The following is a 22931-nucleotide window of genomic DNA, read 5'->3' as shown; positions in this document are numbered from 1 at the left end:
GCAAGATAATAACTCTCCTTTTTATATACAAGTTGAGGTAGGCTAGATGCAGAAGAAGACCTGAAAAACTGCACTTTGCCAGTTCCTCTGTTAGAGGAGGTCTGTTTAGAGAGCTTCCCTTTGCAACTGCCTCCACACCTGTTGTGTCCAGAGACATAAGGGTCTGTACCTTTCAGAAAATCTTTGTGCAAAGATGTACCTCAGGGATGGCCAGTCCCTGATGCAGGTGCCACAAGTGGCACAGGCAACTGCTGTGCATGGTATGAGAGTCCAGGGACTCAGTAAAGGGAGGCATCTGGATGGAGACAGGGAGCAGGTCCCTTCACGGAGAGGAGTGGGGGCAGGATGCTGCTTTGAGAGAAGGTGCCAGGTGTCACCTCCAAGAACCAGGTTAATGCTTCCCTGACCCTGCAGCCACTACTGAATTCAGGGCTTTGAAGTCTTACCACAGAAAATGATCTTGAATTGGCAGAAAGGCTTGTCAAAGCACCAGTGTGACTGACATTTTACTGAGGAGCCTTACTGATCATCCAAATACCCACTTTGCACAGAGAGCGGTCCAAACAGAAACAGTAGATCCAAACTAGCCTCCCTGGTCCAGCTCCTGAATTTTGGGGAAGACCTTGGTTGTATGAAACCTTTTACCTTTTTAATTAACTGGATAAGAACACCTAATAAGAGCAGCTGTAGGCTTTGAGGAACTTCACATTCAAATCCAGATTGAATTTTTGGGGTGGTTTTTTGGATGGTAATGTTTTTTCTTCCTTTTTATCCTTTGCAATTCTCGGATTTTAAGTAAGTGAGCCATATTTACAATTACTGTTATAAATGTAGTAGATTTAATTAGCCATGTAAAATCTGGGACGGCGATTGACAAATACAGACATGGGTGGACCTAGGGTTTTGAAAAGCTGGGGTGCAAATGGTGTGGCGCATCGCCACATAACACATTTTGCTCTAGTGACAGGGAAACTACAAGGTTTAAAAATATGTTTGGGGCCTAGCACTATATTATTCTATTTAAGATCAAAACAAAAATAAATATACCTTTATTGGAAAGTGCATTAATTTGCTAGATTATACATAAAGTTTAAAAAACATAAAATATAGGCAAAAATAGTTAAAAGCTATTGTTTCATTGGTCCTGTTATTATTGTTAAATGTACATCTCTTATTCCGATTCATAAAGCAAAATCTAGCTTTCTTGAGCTTCTTGATAGTGGCTCCCATACTTCACTGGCAGCCATTTTATTAACTCATTTTAATATTAACTCATTAACCTGAGTTAATATTAGTACACCTGAATTAAGGTTTTTAGCTAGAGCTAAAGTTGTCTTCAGAGTTGTCAAATAGAAACAAGACATTACCAGGAATGGCTAACAGAGCGAAACTGCAGACCTAGTTTGCATGGTGGAACATCAAGACCATTAAAAAGGAGAGTGGGTCATTAACACCTGTGGAGTGAAGAGTGATTTGCAGGAATCACGAAGATGACAAGGAGCCACAAAACCAATTGACTCCCTCAGCACTGCCTGAATAGGAATGCTGCTGCCCTTCCCAGCCAGTTGATTTTAAAGTTAAAGGAGCAGGTATCAAAGGTGGCCACTGCACCGCTGCACTCCCCTTGGATCCATCCCTGAATGCAGGTACATTGATAATTTTGTGATATATTCAGTGAACATATTTGCTTAGTTACAATCTGTGCATTTCTCCCAGACACTAATGGGTTAGAGATTTTAGCTAGCTGAGCAATTTGCCAGAGGTAAAAGTCCATGCTGTTTGTCTAAGAGGGGCAGATCATGTCTGTGTCACCTCCCTTTGAGCCTGGAAGTGTTGCCAGGAAACTAGCCTAGTCCATTCACTCTTACCACACTGTGCCCAAGTCTGCCATATAGGCAGAGTAGGCAACTCTGATTAGGATGGTGGTCTTCAGCACATGCTAACTACAGGTTTAAGCTATTGCAGATGAATCAGTGCATGGTAGCGTCACCTGCTACAGGCCACCACACAGTTGATTCAGTCTTGCTGCTTTTGTGTAGGCATTTGCATTGGTAGGCCATCTTTCCATAAGCAAGCAACAGATATGGGCACATAACCTGAGATTCATAGCATTGCAAGTCACTTTTGCTCTATGTTTGTATTCACAGGATGTTGTAGGGGAACAGCAACATGTTTGCCCGCTCTGGGGATTGTGAGAGGAAATGGTCTAGGGCAGGACCAAATGTCCTCCTGGTTACACCAAAGTCAGTTTTGATGGTGGCAGAACGAGGCTTCCCTGATCTCATTTGGAACATGTACAGAACAAAAACTTTTATGTTATTATTGTCTAAGAATAGATCAAAACAAGATAAGATAATCAATAAAACAGCTCCTGCATTAGTAGGACAATGACTTAGCATGAAGAGGGATGTGATTGGTAAGTGCTTTTAAGGATTGTGCTATCTCATGTTACATTGACTTGGGCTGTGGCCAAAGAGCTGTTTACTTTTGCATTAAAAATGCTACTGTGTTCTGCTACTGTATGCAACCTGTTCACTGCATTGTTTTTCTATGTGTCTAACATTTTAGGGAGCATAGTTGGGAGATGGCAGCGGGGAAGGGTGGGTGGAGGTAAGAGGCTAGAGCTGGAGAAGCTAAATGGTACACCATCACCCATAAATGAAAGGACAACTAAGATTATAGGATCCACCTAAACCCTTCATAATATTCATCATACTAAAATCAATAATGGTTCTGCCCATATTACCACATTACCTGTGGGGTTCTCCAGCACTCTGGCCAAGGGAAGGGAACCTGTGGTGTAGGGTTGAAGTCCTTTCTAAGGCAGGGGGACTCCTGCCTTTTTGGGCTGGCTTTCTGATGCAGGGAAGGTGCCTTCATAGACATGGAAATTCCAAATTATGCACCTGCACTGTATACAGATGAGTACATGCTGAAGTGGGGCTACATGCTCCAGGCCCTGTTCAGAGTACAGTCTCTTTCATCATAAAATTTAAAGGTTGTCAAGACAGGACCAGGTTTTCTGATCCTTGGCTTTCTGGTACGCCACCTCTTTAGCTTCTCTCCTCACTGGTGCAGGGTCTACTTGATCTTGTGAACAACCAGCACCTGCTGAGATGTACCATCACACAGTGTGGCTGAAACTTCCTCCAAAGCAGTGGTGTGAGCTGGATGAAGGTAGAGAGCTGCAAGTAGGGAAACAATGTAATCTGAGAATGCTTAACAGTGGCATCTGAAGAGATAGATCACTTTCAGTCTGGGGGAAGAGCACAGTTAGGGAGCAAGATAATTTTCACAAATGAGTGATCAGGAAGGGACTGGAGAACAAATTCTTCATAGTTCTGCATGTTTTCACAGTAATTCTCTCAAATTAGCAATATATAAAATAAACTAACTTTAGTCAGCTCTATATCTCAGTGGCTGGTTCAGTGACTGCCTTACCAGGTGGTGTGGAGAGAGATGTGCAGGTGTATGAAAGTGAGTATACTAAAGGAAAAGCAACAGTTGAAAATGAATTAAGTCTAACATGAAGACAAGGCATGAGACAGCCCTTATCTAAATGTAGCACTTCATCTAAAATACATCCAATTTACAACAGCCTTTCTACTGTAATCATGCAGCCTGCTCCCAACACATCTGCCTTTGGCATGTACTGCCTGCTGTGGAATAACATGTGGGTGCCATGTTCCCAGAACTCATTTGCTTTTTGCTAAAAGAATTACTGCAGAGGTATAGTACCTGTAGCTGGCATTCATGCCATTTGCACATGCCCTGGATTTTTGGTGCCTTCTCCAGACACCTTTTTTCCAGCAACCTGTGCTCCTCTCTCCAAATTCCATACAAGTTTCCACATCTTTCTTCCTAACAGTTTTTTGGTAACAACTAATGACTTTCCCCCTAGGAACTTACTGTGTCTTTTGTGTACCATTTGTTGACTTGATGGGCCCAAAGTTTGGTAGTACACAGTCCACTGTAGTGAACTGATCTTTACCACCATCTCATTGTGGTACTGTCAGCCATTCCTCCATCCTGCAATAGACTATTCCTGAGCAGCAGATTTTGGGTTCTGGGCTAGTCTACTACCCTGTCTCTGGGAAGGTTATTGTAGTAATCAGGACTGCCTGATGTTTTGCCTGATCCCTACCTGTCCATGTGGCTTTTGCCAACAGTGTCTTAGCTGACTCTGCCTTGTGGCGGCTCTGTAGATTACCCAGGAGGAGACATCTTGTGCTCAAGTTCCCTTTTGATGTGGAACCTTTTCAATTCTTCTGCAGTGCCCTGCAGTCCACTGTCTAAGCAGATATACCATACTTGGAAACATGCACCTTCAGTTGCCTGATTGCTGTTTTTTTTAGAGTTCTCCAGACGGTCTTTCTATTTCGCAGGAACTGGTTGAGGAATCCACAATGATCAGGTAGTTCCAGTCATTAAAAATTAACAAACTAGTTTCAATTTATTTGTATGGTTAGGTTAAGAATTTACAAGACTGAAGAGTTGCCTTCTGCTATTGATCACTTTAGTCTTTACACATGCTTCATTGTTCTGTGTGCCCTCTTCATTGGGTGTTTGTGGCTTAACAGTAAGCACAGTCCCTTGTTTGTATCAGATATCCACTTACACTCAGGCATGACCATGTATGCAGCTCATGGTATCTACTGGGATTACTCCTCAGTCCTCTTTAAACAAAATCCCAATTCACTCTCATGCTTCACATGACAATGCAAGACAAGTCTCCCATACCCTTGTTCTTTTTGAGCTAAGGCATGAACTGTTCTGCCTGTAGCACTCCCTCCTGTTTGGTGCATTGCTGGTTTCCCATTGAACAGGTAATAGTGCTTTAGCAGGTTAACCTCGCAGTCTTCTGTTCCATGGAGCCATCTTGCACTCAGATGTTTGGTTTCCTAGGGACAAGTAGCAGCGGTCCACCTTGCGCCGCAGCTACTTGTCCCTGGAGAATGCCTGTGCCATGAACACTTTGGCAAGTTACCCTGGGGGCCCCTTACCTGGGGTCCCGGGGGCCTCCTGGGGCTGCAGCCACAGTGATCCTGCCAGGTGGAGCCTGGCTGGCAGCTGCAGCGTGGCTCCAGGTGTCCCGGTTCTGCTTTTCAGTGACAGGCGCTGCCTGTGTGTGCACTGCTCCATTTTTTACCTATGTTTTTTTTGACCCCTGGATATTCAGTGGTCAAAGAAAACTGCAGAAAAAAAACCTGGAGCAGTGCACGCATGGGCAGCTTGCCCTTGCAGCGTGGAGAAAAACTGACTGTGCAGTATGTGGAACTGCAGACATGTTTGCAGTGCCACCTACCACATGACTGAGCATGTCTGGATGCTCCCTGGGAGGCATGTCCCACTTCAGTGTGTCTGCCAGCACAAGTGACTTTCCTAGGCAGTGTCTTATCCTCATATTATAGGGTGGGAGTTTTAGTTATGTGCACTCAGCATGTAACTAGATTCTTGGATGCACTTAGCAATGGCTTTTTCATGAAATATTCTGATGGCCCATCAATTTAGGCCCCCCATTTTATCTACACACACCCTCTGGCAATGGCAAGTAGTAGATGCTTTAGAACAGGGGTGTCAAATGCACCCTGCCCCTGGGCCAAGTCCAGAACACAGGGCTCCTAGTGGGTTGGATCTGGATGCAGTGATGAGGTGAGTGGCAGCAGCAGCAGGGTGAGTGGTAGGCTAAGCAGAGTGGTGGTGTTTAATAGAGCAGTCACTTGCAATGTGCTGCCACCATGCATGCCAAACAGAGCTCTGTGCTTCGGAGTTAGGCAACAGACCCAGTCCTCGCTTGCCCTGCTTCTGAACTCCTGGCCCCTGTGTCAGCCACAGACTGAATTTGACTTGTAGCCCATAACTCTGACATCTCTGCTTTAGAGAGAGAGTATATATACAGGACATGATTAGTGTAACCCATCTCCTATCATACTGTCTGAGGCATTAACCATTGTTGGTTTAGGGATGTCAAAGAATATATTCATGACTGTTCTAATTAATAGTTCTCAATGGACCTGTCCATCATTCATTTGTCTAATCCCTTTTTGAACCTGACTATACTATCTACCGCTACAGCCTCCTGTGCCAACGACTTCCACAAGTTAGCTATGCATGATGTAAAAAAACATTTCCTCTTGCTTTAAACTTGTCTCTTGTTTCAATGGGTGCTGCTCACCCTTGTATTCTCTATTCACTTTTATTTATACCCTGCATGATTTTATAGGCTGCTATCATATTTTGCCTCAGCCTTCTCCTTTCCAAACTGAAGAGTCTCAGTCTTCCTTGCAGATCCTTGCAACTGGATCTGCTAGTACAGATTCCTACTGCGGCACTTAAACCCATTAAAGTCAATAGGGTTCTGTGAAGTTGATGAATCTATTTTAGATGATCTGTTTGCAAGACCTGAGCCTTAGTGTATGTCTATACTGAAATCTAAAGTGTCTTCATTACATGGAGACATGCCTGCCCCAGCTTTAAATTAGCTAGGTTGGTTAGTGCCAGTGGTGTAGATGCAGCAGTATGGATTTAATGCAGACTACAAAATCCTCTCAAGAATAACTTGGATTACAGTTATACAAATACTTAGATAGTTAGCCAGCCTTTTAAAGTCTTTTTCTTACTAACAGCACAAAGTTTGTTATAGGGCATTGTGTGGTTCTCATGCAGGGAGGGCTTGATGGGGTGTTCTTGTGGACTTGATATCTAATACAGGTTTCCTGTAGCTTCATACAGTTGAACTTGATGGTCCAGGTGGTATCTTCCAGGCCTGTAAACCTATGGTTCTAGCTTGGATATGTATATGCTTCTTTGTGGTCAGTATGGGATACATTGCTGTTGGACACTGATAGCATTGTAGACTTACTCTTGGTGTGAATGCATGATGGTGGATTAGTTTGTGGATGTAAGGGTGGATCTACACGTCATTCTACAGCAATGTAATGATGCACAACATTGCCATACAGCACTCTACTGTGACATAGTGATCACGTGGGTCTATATGTGATTGGCAGCTATGTTGCCGTAGCTGTGCACTCCCCAGTTTATGGATGTAAGAGCGTGTTTACACTTCACTTTGTGGCGATGTAACAATGTGCAATGTTGCCATATAGTAAACTATTGTGATGTGGTGATCACGTGGGTCTACATGTGCTTGGCAGCTATGCTGCCATAGTGGCGCAGTCCCCTGGTATAGCATGCCTCTATGGCAACGTAGTGGCAAAATCTAACCATGTTTGGCATGCACAGTGCAGTATGGGCAGTTACTGTACCACGCTTTAGAACCTCCAAAAGGATGTAGGCGCTGTAGCAATGTTGTCATATAGCAACATGTAGACGTGCCCTCAGAGTCATTGAAAATGCTCTGACAGGATCATCTACAATAGCAATGAAGTTTCTTTTGTTGTAGTTTATTTGGTGCATCAGTCATAAAGAGACTTGAAATAAAATCCTTATGTTGAGCCATGGTTGAGTCCTATTAGACAAAAGAGCACTATCTGTACGTACTTTCTATACAGACTGCACTGGATGTGGAATTTAATACTTAGCTCTCCTATATATAATGCTTTTCTCCCAATTATCTCATCACAGGATATAAATTATTTCCATTCTCTTCAAAAAGAGGCTAGGTTTATCTAGTGGAGAATGTTATTTTTAAATGTAAATGTCTGTTAAAGCTTGTTTTCTGGAGAGTGTGGAACAAAAAAAAAACTTTACGTAGAATGAATGTCTTTTAATAGAATAGGGAATCAAAAATATAACCTTTGAGAAGAAAGATTATAGACTTCATACCAAAGGCACTGTGTTTAAAGCCAGGGGTAGGCAATTATTTTGGCTGAAGGGCCTCTTAACAACTTTTGGTGAGCTGATGAGGGCTGTGAGGGTAGCCCCGCCCTTTGACAGATGCCCTGCCCTCTGATTGCTATCTTGGGACTGGAAGTCCCACTCCTAACCCCTGACCTATGCACTGGAAATCCCTCCCCTTCCCCCCAAAAGTACACATTTTGGGAGGGGGGGGGTTGTCATCTTGGAACGGGAAAACAAACAAATCATATGCTAAAAATCAAACATCTACTAATTTTAATTTTATTTAAAAAACATCTGTGTCCTGATGTATGTGCATTTGCATAGTGTATATCAGTACTTCCCAATTTTTTTCTCAGCATAACCCCATTTAAGACCCCATTTCCTCAGCATAGCCCCTCACTCCCAACCCACAGCCACCTACAAGCCCAGGTGCCCCCCATCCCCAGATGTCCCAGGGTCCATAGCACCCCCCAGCAGTGCCTGAGCCCTGTGGGAGGTGGCAGCTGCTGCGGCCAGAGTAGAGTGCAGAGCCTGGCTTCCCAACCCATTCACTCCCCCATGGGCAGCACTGCCAGAGTGGTGCCCATAGGGGAAGAGGATGTGGGCTGCCTCCTGCAGGCTTGGAGGTCCCTGCCCTGATGCCCACCCCTAAGGGGCTCCATGGCCCAGTGGGCATGACCTGGCATGGGAGAGAGGGAGTGCTGTGCCACCATGGCTGCCAAGCTGAAGCAACCTATGCTCACCCAGCAGCAGCATGGGCACAACTGTGTGCCGCCAGTGCTGCCATGCCTCACCTTGGTGGCCATATTGGTTTGGCACTCACTGCCATAATGGGACCCACCTGTTGGGCCACAGAGGTGGTTTCTGCCCAGACCTGGGATGGCCTGGCTGCAGCCCTGCACCTGCCATTGGCACAGAAATCTCAGGGGGCATGTTTATCGTAACCTCATCTGCTGATGTTGTGACCCCGTTTGGGGTTGCGATCCTCAGCTTGGGAGCTGCTGGTGTATATAGAGGCGATTCCATAATAGCTCAAAATAGAGCCCAACTCTTGTGTACTGTGTGTGGGGTGTGGTTGGAGGCTGTGTGGGATGTGTGTGTGTGTGTGGGAATTTGTGAAGGGGCAGGTTGGGTGTGGGGAGGTGTTAGATGACATGGATGGGTATGACTTTTGTGGGGAGGGGGTGGGTGTGTGCAGGTATTTGTGGGGTCTGTAGGGGATGTGGGAATGTGTGGGGGGGGTGTGTGTGGGGGAATGGGTGTGGGCCCCTCCACCACATGCCTCTCACTGGTGGTGCACAGCCTCCAGCACCAGTGGCAGTAGCAACAACAGGCGGTGGGCCCTCAGAATGTTCATGGCCCATGGCAGGCAGAACCCCTTGGTGGTGTGTGGCTCTGACTGAATCCTGGGAGTCCAGCAGGGAGCCTCATATGGAGGCACAGAGCCAGCCCGGTCCAGCCCAATTGCGTGCAGCTCCCACCTGCAATGCTGGGAGCACCATATGAAGGCATGCAGCCAGCGTGGCCCAGCCTGGTGGTGCATGCTCCTGGCTGCAGTGCTGGGAGCTGCACAATGTGGCATGGAGCAAGCCCAGCCATCCTAATGGTGTGTGAGTTCCCATGGCTCCCAGTCCACGTGCTATTGGGCTGGATGGGCTCTATGCTGCCACGGGCACCTCCTGGCACTCCTTCTGGGAGCTGCATGCCATTGGGCCAGTCAGGCTTGCTCTGTGCCAACCCATGGGGCTCCCGGCACAACAGCTGGGAGCTCATGCCACTGGGCTAGGCTGGGCTGACTCCGTGCCTGCATTTGGGGTTCCTGGCACTGTAGGCAGGAGCTTCCCTCCTCACTCATCAGCTGTTGAGTTGTGCGATGTCATGCTTGGTGCCTCCATGTGGAGCTCCCAGCTGGAGCGCTGCAAGCCCCACGGAGGTGTAGACACACAGCCTGCCCAGTCTGATGTCGTGTGACCTCTGAAAACTAGTGCCTTCTGCCAGCTTTTAGAGAGGCAGCCATGGGCCAGTAATAATCAGTCTTTGGAGGGGCCCTGTGGGCTGAATAGAATGGCCTGGCAGACTGGATCCAGCTTGAAGGCCATATTTTACCCATTCCTGGTTTAAAAGAACTAGCTGATATACAATGGCTAAAATGATCCATATTCTAAATTATGAACCAACAATTCTGATTAACAGAGTTCCAATTTTAACTCTTATCATTAGTTCACCTAATGGTCAATGCTCCTGATATTTGAAGAAATGTGTGAGGCTCACACATTTCAGATGGACCCAACTCTGATCTTGTCTGACTTCCAGCAAGAAAACATTTTTCTGGATTTTGTCACAAGAACATAGAAATTGCTGTATTGGATTAAAGCCGTGGTCCGCCTTGGCCCATGTAAAATATAATGGTAGCCAGACAAGGTGCTTTGGAGGATGATCCAGGAAACTCTGCAGTAAAAAAAAGTTTTTTGCTGCTTCCATTTATAACTCTTACTAGAACAGCAGTCTTGAAGTTAGGATAGAAAGAGAACTGAGGCTTCATTTTCTTCCTTTGTGAAAGCTTTATTTAAAAAAAAAAAAAAGATAAGCAACACATTTGGAGGGACAGTCTGTGCTACACTTCTAACATAACTCACGGCCTAGGGAGAGCAGGCTACGGCTGCTTTCAACTGCCCTCCTGATCCTGTGTTGCTCAAAAAAGAATAGTAGAATAGTAGGACTGGAAGGGACCTGTACGATCATCAAGGTGGACCGGAGGTAATTGGGCTCAAACGAGCACAAATGAGGTGCTTGTCCAGACAACTCTTGAACACAGAGGGAGATGGAGGAGGGATGGAGTGGATGAAGAGATCTCCAGTATAATGTGGATATTGTGGGGGGCTTTTGAAGTGATGGAAACATCCCTATGCTGCCGGATGGGGCCGCATTACCTCACGTTTCTGCTATATGTGCTCTATCTATGCACTGCATCACTCCCACCTCCCCAACATGCTCTAAACCTTATCGCCGGAATGCCACCTATGCCTGGACTTGTGACAGGGTACTAGGGGAACCCTTTCTCAGTTGGACACAGAGTTTTTAGGGTCCCTCTAGGATGATCTGGCCCTTTGTAAAGGAACTGGAGAAGGGGCGAGGATCTGTACTTCAGCCTGAGAGTACAACCTAATTATACCATTATTTTACTTGAAAATCATGAACAGGTTTCTTTTCTTGGTTGGGCCACAGACAGTAGCTTTTGCTTCTTTTTTTTTTTCTTCCATTGCCATTTACTGGCTTCCCTTAATCTACTATAAATATCAGACAATAATATATTTTATATTATATGTGCTCTAGCTATGTTATCATACTTAAAATTATATTAATATATTATACATATACTATATTATTGTTGTTGCTTTTGCTTCATTATTATTCTTATTCCAAAAGGCTGTAGAAAGAACATCAATGCACTGCATTTGCAGTTTCTAATCACGCTTCTAAGTTGTCTCTGGAGCCAATACTGTATGCAATGACAATAAAGCAAGCAAGTCACATTAATCCTGTTTTTTGTCTGTATTTGCAGAAGAATTATGGATTACTGTGGCAAGTATGCAGCTGTCACTCTGGCTGTGTTGTCAGTATTTCTGCATATTCTTCATTCTTTCCCAGATGGAGAGTTCCTCATGCAGGGTGAGCTACCTTGAACATTCAGGGAAAAACAATAAAAACATAAGATGTGTATCAATAAAAAACATTAATTAAACCTTCATGAACTATATACATGTGATCATAAATCTCATCTGTCAGATGCATTTCTTGGCATGACACTCTGTGATATAAACTTAAAATGAAAACAGCATATTATATCTTTATTTAAATGTCACTATGCTCATTTCATCTTACATAAAGAAATCTATTATATTGTTTATCCCAGAGTTCAACAAACAGAAAATCCTCCTTGTTCAGCTGCAACTCAATAATCTTTTTTTTCATTTTATGAAACACACCCTATATGTTTATTGACTTTAGCAAGTTTCATTTTGTGACCTCTAGTTCTTGTATTGAGAGAGAGTAAATAATAAATCCCAATTTACTTTCTTTTCATCTAGTATTTTGTAAATCCTGACCATGTTCCCTCTCAAGTGTCTCTTTTCTAAACTGAATAGGCCCAGCCTCTTTAGTTTCTCCTCATATGGAAATCAGGACTGGCAACAGCATTTTAAAAGTTGGGCTTTTGTGGCTCAAAGGGTTGAGTGCTCAAGGGAGGAAAAGACAGCTGCAAGGGCCATTAGGGAGAAGACATGGCTGGCAAGCAGTGAAATGGGGAAGAGGCAAGGTTCCTGTGGTGGCCGGTAACATTGTCCCAGGGGGGTTGGACTAAGAAAAGATTTCAGCGAAAGGGCAGACAGTTGGCAGGGCTGCAGGGAATGAGCAAACCCTGTGCTTGGGCTGCACAGTAAGTCTTGCTAGCTGGAAAGGGAGGGGCACTCTAGTCCTCTAAAGGGGACACTCTAGCCCTGGCTGGTAAGGAGGCAGAGCTCCCAGGTGGGTCAGGGCAATGCCTGCAGGTGCAGGAAGGGAAACTCTAGGGGCAGTTTTTTTTTCCTTGAGTGGACCCAGAAGGGGAAAGATCTAAGCTTGTGTTCTTGGGGGCCCGGGAGTCTGGAACCTAGACTGTGGGGCTTCAAGCCTTAGCCATGCAGCTGCTGCTTAGAAGTTGAGCCCAGAAAAGAGGCCTATGGCTGAAGGTAGCAGCCAGAGGAAGTAGGCCAAGACCAGGAGGGCTGAGGTCTAGATAAATACAAAGGATGGAGCAAAGGTGACCCAAAAGGACAGTACTACTCCAAGGCTTGGGATACCTCCTATAGAAATAGTTATTTCATCAAGGCATGGCAGAGGAGAAACGGAAGAGCTTCCATGGCAGGTGGTATGGGAGAGTTGGAGTTCAGGCAGGCTAGCACCTGGCACAGCTAGTTTTGTTACATCTTGATACCACTAATCATCCATGTTGCCTTTCTTTGTACCTTCTCAAGTTCTTCTATATTATTTTTGAACCCCCACGCAGAAACCTGGGAACATAAATTTTAACTGGGTGTTCTAATGTGAACAAACACCCAGTGCGTTGTGCGTGGGGGGGTGTGGGATGCAGGTGAGGCAGCACTGGAAGCAGGGGCTCTGCCCTGCTGCCACTTGCCCCCTTCCACTTGGAGCAAGCCACGCCTGCATTGCACGCCCCCCCCCCCACCTGGGTTGGGCAAGTGGCAGCAGGGCAGAGCCCCTGCTCTCAGCACTGCTGCACCTGCATCCTGCACCCCACCACCCCAGCTAGGCAAGCGGCAGCAGAGCATGGCTTGCTATTTGCCTAGCTGGGGCAGAGGGGCGTGGGATGCAGGTGCTGCCAGTATTTGTCCAGATGGAGTGGGGGGGCTGCAGGGTATGGGCACTGCTGCTACTAGCCCAGGAGGAGTGGGGGGGTGCGGGATGTGGGCACGGCAGTGCTGGGAGTGGGGGTTCTATCCTGCTGCTGCTTACCCAGCCGGGGCAGGGTTGGGGGTGCTGCAAAGAGGTATGGCTTGCTCTGGGAGGAAGGGTGCAAGTGGCAGCAGGGCAGAGCCCCTGCTCCCAGCACTGCTGCACCTGCATCCTACCCCGTCCCTGCCCCAGCTGGGCAAGCAGCGGGCTATGCCTTGTTGCCACTTGCCCAGCCAGGGCAGTGGGGACCAGGATGCAGGTGTGGCAATACTGAGAGCGGGGGCTCTGCCCTGCTGCCACTTGCACAGCCAGGAAGGGGTGGGGGGGCACGATGCAGGCATGGCTCGCTCCGGGCGGAAGGGGACTAGTAGAAGCAGGTCAGAGCCCCTCCTCCCAGCGCTGCTGCTGCTGTGCCCACATCCCATGCCCCGCTGCCCCACTCCCCGAGTCCTGCACCCCTCTGCCCCAGCTGGGCATCTTGTCTCGGCGCCAATCCGTCCCTCCCCCACGTTTCTTCCCTCCCCCCTCCACCCACCACAACAGACTTACCAGCTGGAGGCAGCTGTGTCCAGCATGGTGAGAACTGCTGCCTGTTTAGTCTATGGATGAATCTCCAAAGCGGCGCCGAATCTTTGGATCCAGTTCAGTCAAATTGAATCAGGACAGTGATTTGAATCTGAATCGAATCACTGTCCCTCTGAATAGGGAAAGATGAGCTTTGCTACATGGAAGCCAAACTGTCCATAAGAGCAAAGAATTGCCATTATGCAGCTACATGAATGCTAATTAGGCATGTAATGATGCAACAGGGTTTAGCCCTTGTAAATAAAGGGCATGTCTAAGAAATACTGCAAATTGTGTGTTTATGTTATTTAGTTATTAAAAGTGACTAACAAGTATAAGGGCAACCACTGTACTATTCACACATAATAGAATCCGAATCCTACTCAGATCTAGGATTTTGAAAAGGGGGGTGCAGATAATGTGGTGTATCACCACATAACTCAACACATTTTTCTCTAGTGAAAGAGCTACTACAAGCTTTACTATTATGCTCTGGGTCTAGCACTATATTATTCTATTTATGATAAAATCAAAAACAAATATAACTTTACTGGAATGTGCATTAATTAGCTAGATTATATGTACAATTTAAGAAAACGCAAAAAAACTGGCATAAAATAGTCAAAAGCTATTCTTTCATTGGCCTTGTAGTTATTACTGTTAAATGTACATCCCTCATTCAGATTCACAAAACAAAACCTAGACTTCTTGAGCTTTTTTGACAGTGTCTCCTATACTCTCAGTCATTTTATTAACTCATTTTAATATTAACTCATTAACCTGAGTTAATATTATCACACCTGAGTTAAGGCTTTAGCTAGAGCTAAAAACTGTCTGCAACATTGTGAAATAGAAGCAAGACATTACCAGAAATGGCTAACAAACAAAAGTGCAGAAAAAAGGATTAGTTTGCAAAGGGGAGCATCAAGACCATTACAAAGGAGAGAGGGTCATTAACACCTGTGGAGTGAAGAAAGATTAGCAGGGATCAAGTAGACGAAAATGAGGCATGAAGTCAATTGATTGTATCAGAACTGCTTGAATAGAAATGCTGCTGCCTTTCCCAGGCAGTTTGTTTTAAAGTTTGGGTGAAGCTGAGGGAAGGCACCACTCCAGGGGAATAGTGGAAAGGAAGTAGGAAGACTGTAGGCTCAATTTGCGTGGGCTAAATGTTTGTCTTACCAATAAAGATACCAGTGGTCTTTCAAGTGGTGAATAGTCTAGAGAATTTGTTTCCATTCTTTTTAGTTTATAACTGGGAATGACAGGCAATACAACCCACATAATATTTTTTTTTCTTGTTAATGTAAATAAAAGTACAGCATTTAATCAGCTGTGGCATGTAGAGAAACATTACAGTGGCTTTTTAATAAGCTTTATGTAGCTTTGGTTACTTACGTCTTTACAACAGGCTGTCCAGAATGCAAGCTAGGAGAAAACAGGTTCTTCTCAAAGCCCGGAGCTCCCATTTACCAGTGCACAGGATGTTGTTTCTCAAGGGCTTATCCTACTCCCATGAGATCAAAGAAGACCATGCTGGTTCCAAAGAACATTACATCGGAGGCAACATGCTGTGTAGCAAAAGCCTTTACAAAGGTGAGAATTTGAATGAGATCTGTTTAAGCTTGTTTCAGGATGCGCCATTAAACTAAAACATAAGTCAGTGACTAGAAGAGAATGTTTTCTTGCTGTAGGGCATGTAACCACCATTTGATGACTAAGTCCCAGATATTTATGTTCTTAGTACCTAGTTTTTAGTCTAAGAATAATTTTTTTAAAAGGATAGGGTTTGAGAGCCTGTTCTTTAGCTGATGTTAGTAAATGGGTATAGCACCACTGACTTCAAGAGTACGTTTTGGCAATTCTCCTTGAAATGCAATCTCTCCTTAAATATCACACAGTGTGTGTTTGGCATCTAATTACCGTGATTTTCCTCGCTTCTTCCTGCACAGGCAGGAATCCTTCTTCAAGTGAGACTGGACAGGACTAGACATAATATAGTAAGGACTGGAAAAAAATAACAATACAGTATGTCCAGTGAAGCTTGTTTTATTTCTACCTCTGTTCACTTGTAACCTGCTGCCACGTATACAGGCTTCAATCCACTCAGTCTGTGGTGACTGATAAGTGAATATATAGTGTAACTCCACATCTACTGTGCACAGCATAGCCGATTTCAAGTGGGCAAGTTTGAGGTGCAGGTGTTGGCTTCGGTCTATGGCAACACATTCAATAACTACAGACCCTCTTGCAGGGATGCACGAGAGTCATAGTTTTTATCCAGGTTAAGGGGAAGGAGGAGAGCTATGGAAGAGCCAAAGAACTCTGTGCACTGCCTGTCTGTCTCTCCCAATAGGTCTCTGCACAAAGGACATTCTCCTCCATGTGAATTCTTTGTGACACCGCTGAGAAATACTAGTATTAGATTTGTCTAGGCCTATGTTAGGAGACAGCAGGGCATATCTGCTGAGCCATGGACTTTAGTTTCCTGTTGCTTGTTTCAGTGAGATTTAATTTAATTTAGTGGAATTTCTTCTGCTTTACTCTTGTGCACATATGTGGGAAATCAGTTTTCTGGGTTACTATATGAAAAATGCATGGAGCTATCCAGGTTATGGTTTCCCTCACTTAGCTAATATACTCTGGGCAAGATTAAAAAAAAAAAGGCCAATAATTTAAAATGTCTTCTTTTTGCGCATGTACCTAGAGATACCTGAGAGAGGCCTGATTTTTTTCAATACTTTCTGAAAATCAGACCATTTAATACATCTCAGGTTAGGCACAGGAGAGTTGGGTACTCAAAGTCTGTAGTCCATTGTCAATAATCTTGCCTTTGTGGCCCTGCTTTGTGGAAAGCGAATATTATTCGATGAAGGGTTCAGGTGCCAATTTGGTATCTCTCACTATAAGATTGAGGATGTAAAGGTTACAAAAACACATTGCATAAATAATTTTGTTTAATCAATGCAGTTAACTGTAATTTTGTGCATTTTTTTTTTAAAAGATTACCCTTAAGGACGTGAAGATAGAGAACCATACAGAGTGTCACTGCAGCACCTGCTACTACCATAAATCTTAATACCTGTCCTGTTGCTACTGACCAGGAATGACAGCGAAGGGAGTTTTGTTCTTTTTTGTCTTTGATAGTATTGTTGTGTAAAATCTGTGTTTTTCTGATGAAGGCACTTATTGCGCCATGAAACAAGATGCATGGCTGTATTCTTTTCTTTTTACGTCATCATGCATTTAACCGAGTGTAATGATATCTATTAGGAATGAAAATATAGCATCTGCATGACAACAGAAGTCTTGATCTATTTTTTAAATAAAGTATGAATTTAAATATGATGATTTAGTAATTTTAAACAAAAGTTTTTGCAGAGATTAATTTCTAAGATTGTTGCAGGGAGGGGGTCCAACACATTCCATTGCTTTTGCTTTGCTATGTTAGGACAGATTATAGTTAGTTCTCCTATTTCTCCCTTTTTCTGTTGAAGAATCTGTTGTGGGCATCAGTTCATAACTATTTACATAGTACTTTATTACTCTGAGTCACCCATTACTCCTGTTTGAACTAGTTCTTTTCACATGTGTTTTCTTGGTTGCAAGATAAGATGCTCCTAAATTAAAAGTCAACTATACTTTTGAGGAAATGGACCCTTCAGGGGAGGAATGATGCAGGCAGACTGGCTACAGAAAGGGGTGTCAGAATTTCCTGTGCAACGTGGAAGGGGCTCTATCAAAGCCCCAAATGCCATGGATCAGTCTCAAATGTGCATTTAGGACAGGAGTGGGGATTGGTCAAAGCAGATCACACACAGTTCATAGGACAGGGGTGGGCAATTATTTCAGGCGGAGGGCCACTTACCTAGTTTTGGGGAGTTGTCAAGGGCCGCATGGGTAGCCCCACCCCTTGACAGTTGCCCCATCCCTAGTTGCCATATTGGAACTGGAAGTCCTGCCCCCAACCCCTGACCTTCGCCACCAGAAATCCCTCCCCTTGCTCTGGTAGTACTCCTTTTGGGAGGAACGGTGCTGCAATCTTGACACCGAAAAAAAATCTATAACTTATTTTAATTTTATTTAAAAATATTTTTGTACTGATTTATGCATTTATGAAGTGCATCTAGAGGTGACTACATAATAGCTCAAAATACAGTCCAACTGTATACTGTGTGTGGGCAGTAAGGGGGGGGTACGTGGTAGGGTGTGGTTGGGGAGTGTGTGTGTGTGTGCATGGTGGGTGTGGGGTATGTAGTTGGGGTGGGGGCTGTGGGAGGGGTGGGGTTATGGTGGGTGGGGTGGGAGAGAGAGACAGAGAGAGAGACAGGGCCGGCCTGCTGGCTCCATTGTACGCAGTTCTAGCAGACTGCATGCGAGCCTCGTGCAATGCAGCCAGGCAGACCCCACGCCAAGGCTCTGCACTCCTGCTGCCCCACCCTGGGTCCCTGCCAGTAGTCCCAAGGCAGCTACTTGGGCTCTGTGCCCCCCCTCCCCGCCACTGCCGTTTCCCTGCATTCCCTTCTGCACACTTCCCTGCTACTCCCCGCAACCCCCCCAAAGATTGCAGTGACACTCCCTGCAGTCCCTGCTGCTCCCTGCAGTCCCCACACTGCTGCACCACTCCCTGCAGCCCCTGCTGCTTTCTGTAGCCCCCACCACTTACCTTGGCTGCCACCACTTCCCACGTTGTTCCCCATGACCCCTGCTGCTTTGCTCCTTGTGGCCCCTGCTGCTTGTTGTGCCACTCACTGCAGCCCTTGCTGCTCCCCTTGGCTCCCCCATCACCGCGCTGCTTCCCACAGCCTCTGCCACTTGCTGAAGTTCCCCTACCAACGTACCACTCCCTGTGGCCCCCACCACTTCCTGTGCCGCTCCCTGTGGCCCCCACCACTCACCACATCCCCCACCACTTCCTTCAGCCACTGCTGCTTCCCATGCTGCTCCTCACAGCCCATGCTGCTCCCTGCAGCCTCCATCACTCCCTGCAGCTGCTGCCACTTCCTGTGCTTCTCCCTGTGGCCCCCACCTCTCACTGTGCTGTTCCCCACAGCCCCTGCCACTCCCCACAGTCCCCCCCACCATGGCACGGCACCCTGCAGCCCCCACCGCTTGCCAAGGCTCCCACCACTTCCCTTGGCCACTACCACTTTCTGTGCTGCTCCCCATGGCCCCTGCCACTCACTTAAGCCGCCCCCCACCACTGTGCCACTCCCTGCAGCCCCCCGCTGCCGCTGCTTCCCTTCCCCCTGCCCACTGCTTCCCACTCTGGCTCCAGCCCGGCCCAGGAAGCACCATGGGGCTCCTGGCTGCTGGGCTGGTCACAGCAGCTCCCCCACCCCTGTCCAATCTTACCTTACTTTCCACTTGGATGGAGGGTGGGTGGGAGGGGAACAGCTCCAGGGTCCTGAGGCCAGAAGTCGCAGAGGCTTCCAACTGGGGGCTGAGGGCATGAGGGGGCTGGGGGTGGGGGTGGGGTGGAGCCAGGCCAGCTTGCTGCTCAGCCACTGGGTCCTGCCACAGGGTCCTGCTGGGTCCTGCTGCCACTGGGTGCCTGCCATTTTTGAAAGGCAGCTAGGGGCAGATAAAAATTACTTTTCTAAAATTTTTAGAGGCCCCATGGGCTGGACTGAATGGGCTGGTGGGCTGGACCTGGCCCGCAGGCCATATTTTGCTCACCCCTGCCATAGGACATGTGTCCATGAAGAACCAATGGTCCTAAAATCTTATATAGCATGCAGAGAGGTAACTTCTCCAACACTTGGGCTGGAGTAATGTTTGTGTGTGACAGGCTTGGTAATTTCCCTCCCTGGAGTCTGGTACCTCTAGTGGCCAGACTGGCTTGTCCATGTTCCCTGACCTCCTCTGCCTCCTATCTCTCACTTGCCAGAACTTGCTATTTTATATATATATATATATATATATATATATATATATAATAGCAAGTATATATTATTTTATATATATATATATATATATATATATATATATATAATAGCAAGTATATATTATTTTATATATATATATATATATATATATATATATATATATATATATATATAATAGCAAGTATATATTATTTATATATATATATATATATATATATATATATATAAAAAATAGCAAGTTCTGGCAAGTGAGAGATAGGAGGCAGAGGAGGTCAGGGAACATATATAATATAAATAAACAAACAAATAAATAAATAAATAAAAGAGGAGGATGCTCACAGTAGCCAGGGTGGCCTACTCCTTGGAGCCTGTTATCTTTCTCCTTTCACCCATGAGTGTACTCCCTTTTTCAAGAGGGCCTTGGTTGCCTTTGGGGCTAGAACTGTGACCTCCAGCTGACCCCATAATCACACTTATACCTTGCAGATGACTCTCAGTGGTCCCTTTATAGCAGACCTCTATGTCCAAATCAATGTTGGGGCCCTTAGGCCCCAAGGGGCTTGGCTGTGCTTCCACCTGCCTGGCTTCAGCCTTTTCTGTCTGAGACTCTTCAGACCAGGTCCATAATCTCAGACCCTAGCTTCCTAGGTCTCAGCCCTGGTATCACCTCCTTGGGCTCTTGGCCTCTGGACCTGGTCTCTTGCAACAGCCCCTAGGGATCCTGACCCTGACTAGGTGGCTGTATGCTGAGTGCCTCTCAGGTGTCCCTGTGACCTCCATACTGCCCCCTGATGCTCCAGTCTCAAACATAACAGAAATAAAAGCAAATGGCTTCCCACAAAAGCTCTCCCCCACTTTGGATCAACACCCCACTGCAAAGCTATACTTCCTCCTTAGCACTCTCACTCATTGGATGTCCATGGACTTGTTTCCTGGGATCTCCTCTCCCTGTAGCATGCAGGACCAGACTGCCCTTTATGGTTCAGGCCCTGGGATTATATGCCTCAAAGCCCCACCCTTTCCTGTCATGGGCTCCCCATCCACACACAGGAGTTTCCCCTTTGCTTAAGGGCCAGTCTGTGCTCCTCTGATGCAGTCCTGAACAGCCAGCTTAGCCTGCTGCACTCTCTTAAAGTATCAGGAGCCCTTGGCTCCCTGTTACACTATGGACAGGGACCTATCAAAATTGAGAAGTCAGGCAGCCCATTTCACAGGCAGGTTGTAGGGCTGGCTGCCATTTTTGTGGGCTTATCATGACAGGGCCCTCTAACACCTTTGATTGGCTGAGGGGCCCCTCACTGCTGATTGGTTGAAGTGCTGTCTGTCATGCAGCCCACCCCACTTCACTGATTGGCTGAGAGTGTATGCAGCCCCACACCTCATCACTGATTGGCAGAGGGATGCATGATAGGCAGCCTCTCAGCCAATCAGTGGCAACAGGTAGGGGCAGCCATCATCTTGGCAGCTCTACTCCATACCAGTGGGCCTCCCTGCTGCTGGCTGTGAGGCCAGGCCATAGTGGCCATAAGGACCACTGGCCCCAATGGGGAGCCAGAATTTTATTTTCAGTAAGTTTTTTTTTTTTTAAGGATTTTGCAGAGGTTGCTGGATTTTGTGGACAATGCCTGATTTTGCGATTTCTGTGAAAGCCATAAAATAGTGAATTGAGTAGGTCCCTAACTATGGAATACATCAGTTGTCCCTCTGCTGTGTGGCCTGTCCTCAGGTTGTGGGACAAATAAAGTTTACCCCTCCCAAACCACACAAAGCCCAAATGCTTGAAGCGATGCCTACTCTGACACCTTTATACCATATAAAGGAGCAAAATGGTACTCTTAAGGCCCCATATGCAACTGGGAAAGGAGCATTGCAATGATGCAGGCACTATGGAGGTGTCTGTAAGGTGTCCCTCCTAGAAACCCTCTGCAAGCCCTTCCTTAGAGGGAGTGCCAGGGTGGGGCTGGGAGAGCTGGAGAGCTGTGTGGGGAGGCAGAGACTGAACCAGTGCTGTGTTGGGCAGTGCAGCTCCAGGAGACTACAGTAATTTAGACAAGCCCCCAGCCTAAATTATAGTAGGACTCTGAAGTTACCTCAGTTGGAAGGGCCAAAAGTATTCTATGCTGTCTCTCTAAGAACTTCACTCTGCTGCATTATGTGGGGCAAAGTGACTTTCTTCATTAGTGAAGGGGGAGGAACCAGCTCTGATCCTGAGAGTATTATTGCTCAAAGTCTTGTTTAGAATATAGACTAGGAACTTGGTGTCCCTTCCCAGATGCCCCTTATACAATGGGACTATATTTCAAGACACTGGGCTAGTTATCCTATTATTATTATACGTTACATTTGAGAATGGATGAGGAGCTGTGAGTGGAAGAAACATCTGGAAAATGTATGTTGTGTGACTTAGCAAAATGGTAGCTAAGCTTACATTGAAAAACTTTCAACAGATTGAATAATCTTTCTTGCATAAAAATATTGTTGAAGACCAACATCATCTAAAAATACAGTAAACTATCTGACACACATATATTTAAAATTAATATAGAATTAAACAAAGAACTGAGCATGTTTCATGGCATAGTTTATAAACATTTTCCTTCCAGAAAGTAATTTTGCAACTAAAGAAAGAAAAATAGTTGACACTTAAACTTACATACTGCTTTACGTGTTCGGAAAATAAATTAGAAAGTCCAGAAGCCTACTCTTTCAGTCTGAAACAAGCAAGCTCCTTAAAACCAGAAGCTTATATACTAGCAGGGCAGATAAGCTGAATGTGAGGCAGTTGATTTTATATGGGTCTTTTGACTGAGACCTTAAAAACAGAGGTCATATCTACTCTGTATAAACACTAGTTTCCATGGTAACTTTTGCCCTGGGTTACTTATATTTCTTCTCTTTCTCCCATTATGTTTGTTGTGCTAGATCTAGTTGGCTTACTATCTGGTACTACAGGACTACAAGAGACACCTATGACTTATGTGCAGTTCTTAACAGGAAGCTCTTAACATTAACCTCCACAACCAGAAAGGGCACATTTCAGAAATACTGTATTGATGACAATCACGTGGAAATAGAGGCTATGTTAGCCACTGACAAGCCAACATTGCATTGGCTTAAGGATCTTGAGGAAAATCTGGGTCAGGATAGAGAACGGAGGTGAACTGGACTCTATTGACATGCCCTAGTGAAGACCTACAGAGCTACTCACTGGGTGTATGCTGTATA

General features: G+C 45.7%; 1 protein-coding gene across 2 annotated transcripts in view; it reads left to right on the top strand.

Annotated features, from left to right (window-relative positions):
* Positions 1-17161, top strand: part of CGA (glycoprotein hormones, alpha polypeptide) — a 35511-nt gene extending 18350 nt beyond the window's left edge. The window contains exons 3-5 of one of the 2 annotated variants that reach the window (XM_019496793.2): positions 11366-11472; positions 15230-15414; positions 16823-17161. In XM_019496793.2, the coding sequence (XP_019352338.1) occupies positions 11373-11472; positions 15230-15414; positions 16823-16897 (360 nt within the window). In that variant the 5' untranslated portion in view covers positions 11366-11372 and the 3' untranslated portion in view covers positions 16898-17161. 2 annotated transcript variants of the gene reach the window in all.
* Positions 17162-22931: the final 5770 nt, after the last annotated feature.

The sequence above is a fragment of the Alligator mississippiensis genome, chromosome 1 (assembly GCF_030867095.1).
Source record: "Alligator mississippiensis isolate rAllMis1 chromosome 1, rAllMis1, whole genome shotgun sequence".
In the NCBI taxonomy this organism is placed as follows: domain Eukaryota; kingdom Metazoa; phylum Chordata; order Crocodylia; family Alligatoridae; genus Alligator; species Alligator mississippiensis.
The sequence above is the reverse complement of the archived record's forward strand: the minus strand, read 5'-3'. Positions and strand labels throughout refer to the sequence as shown.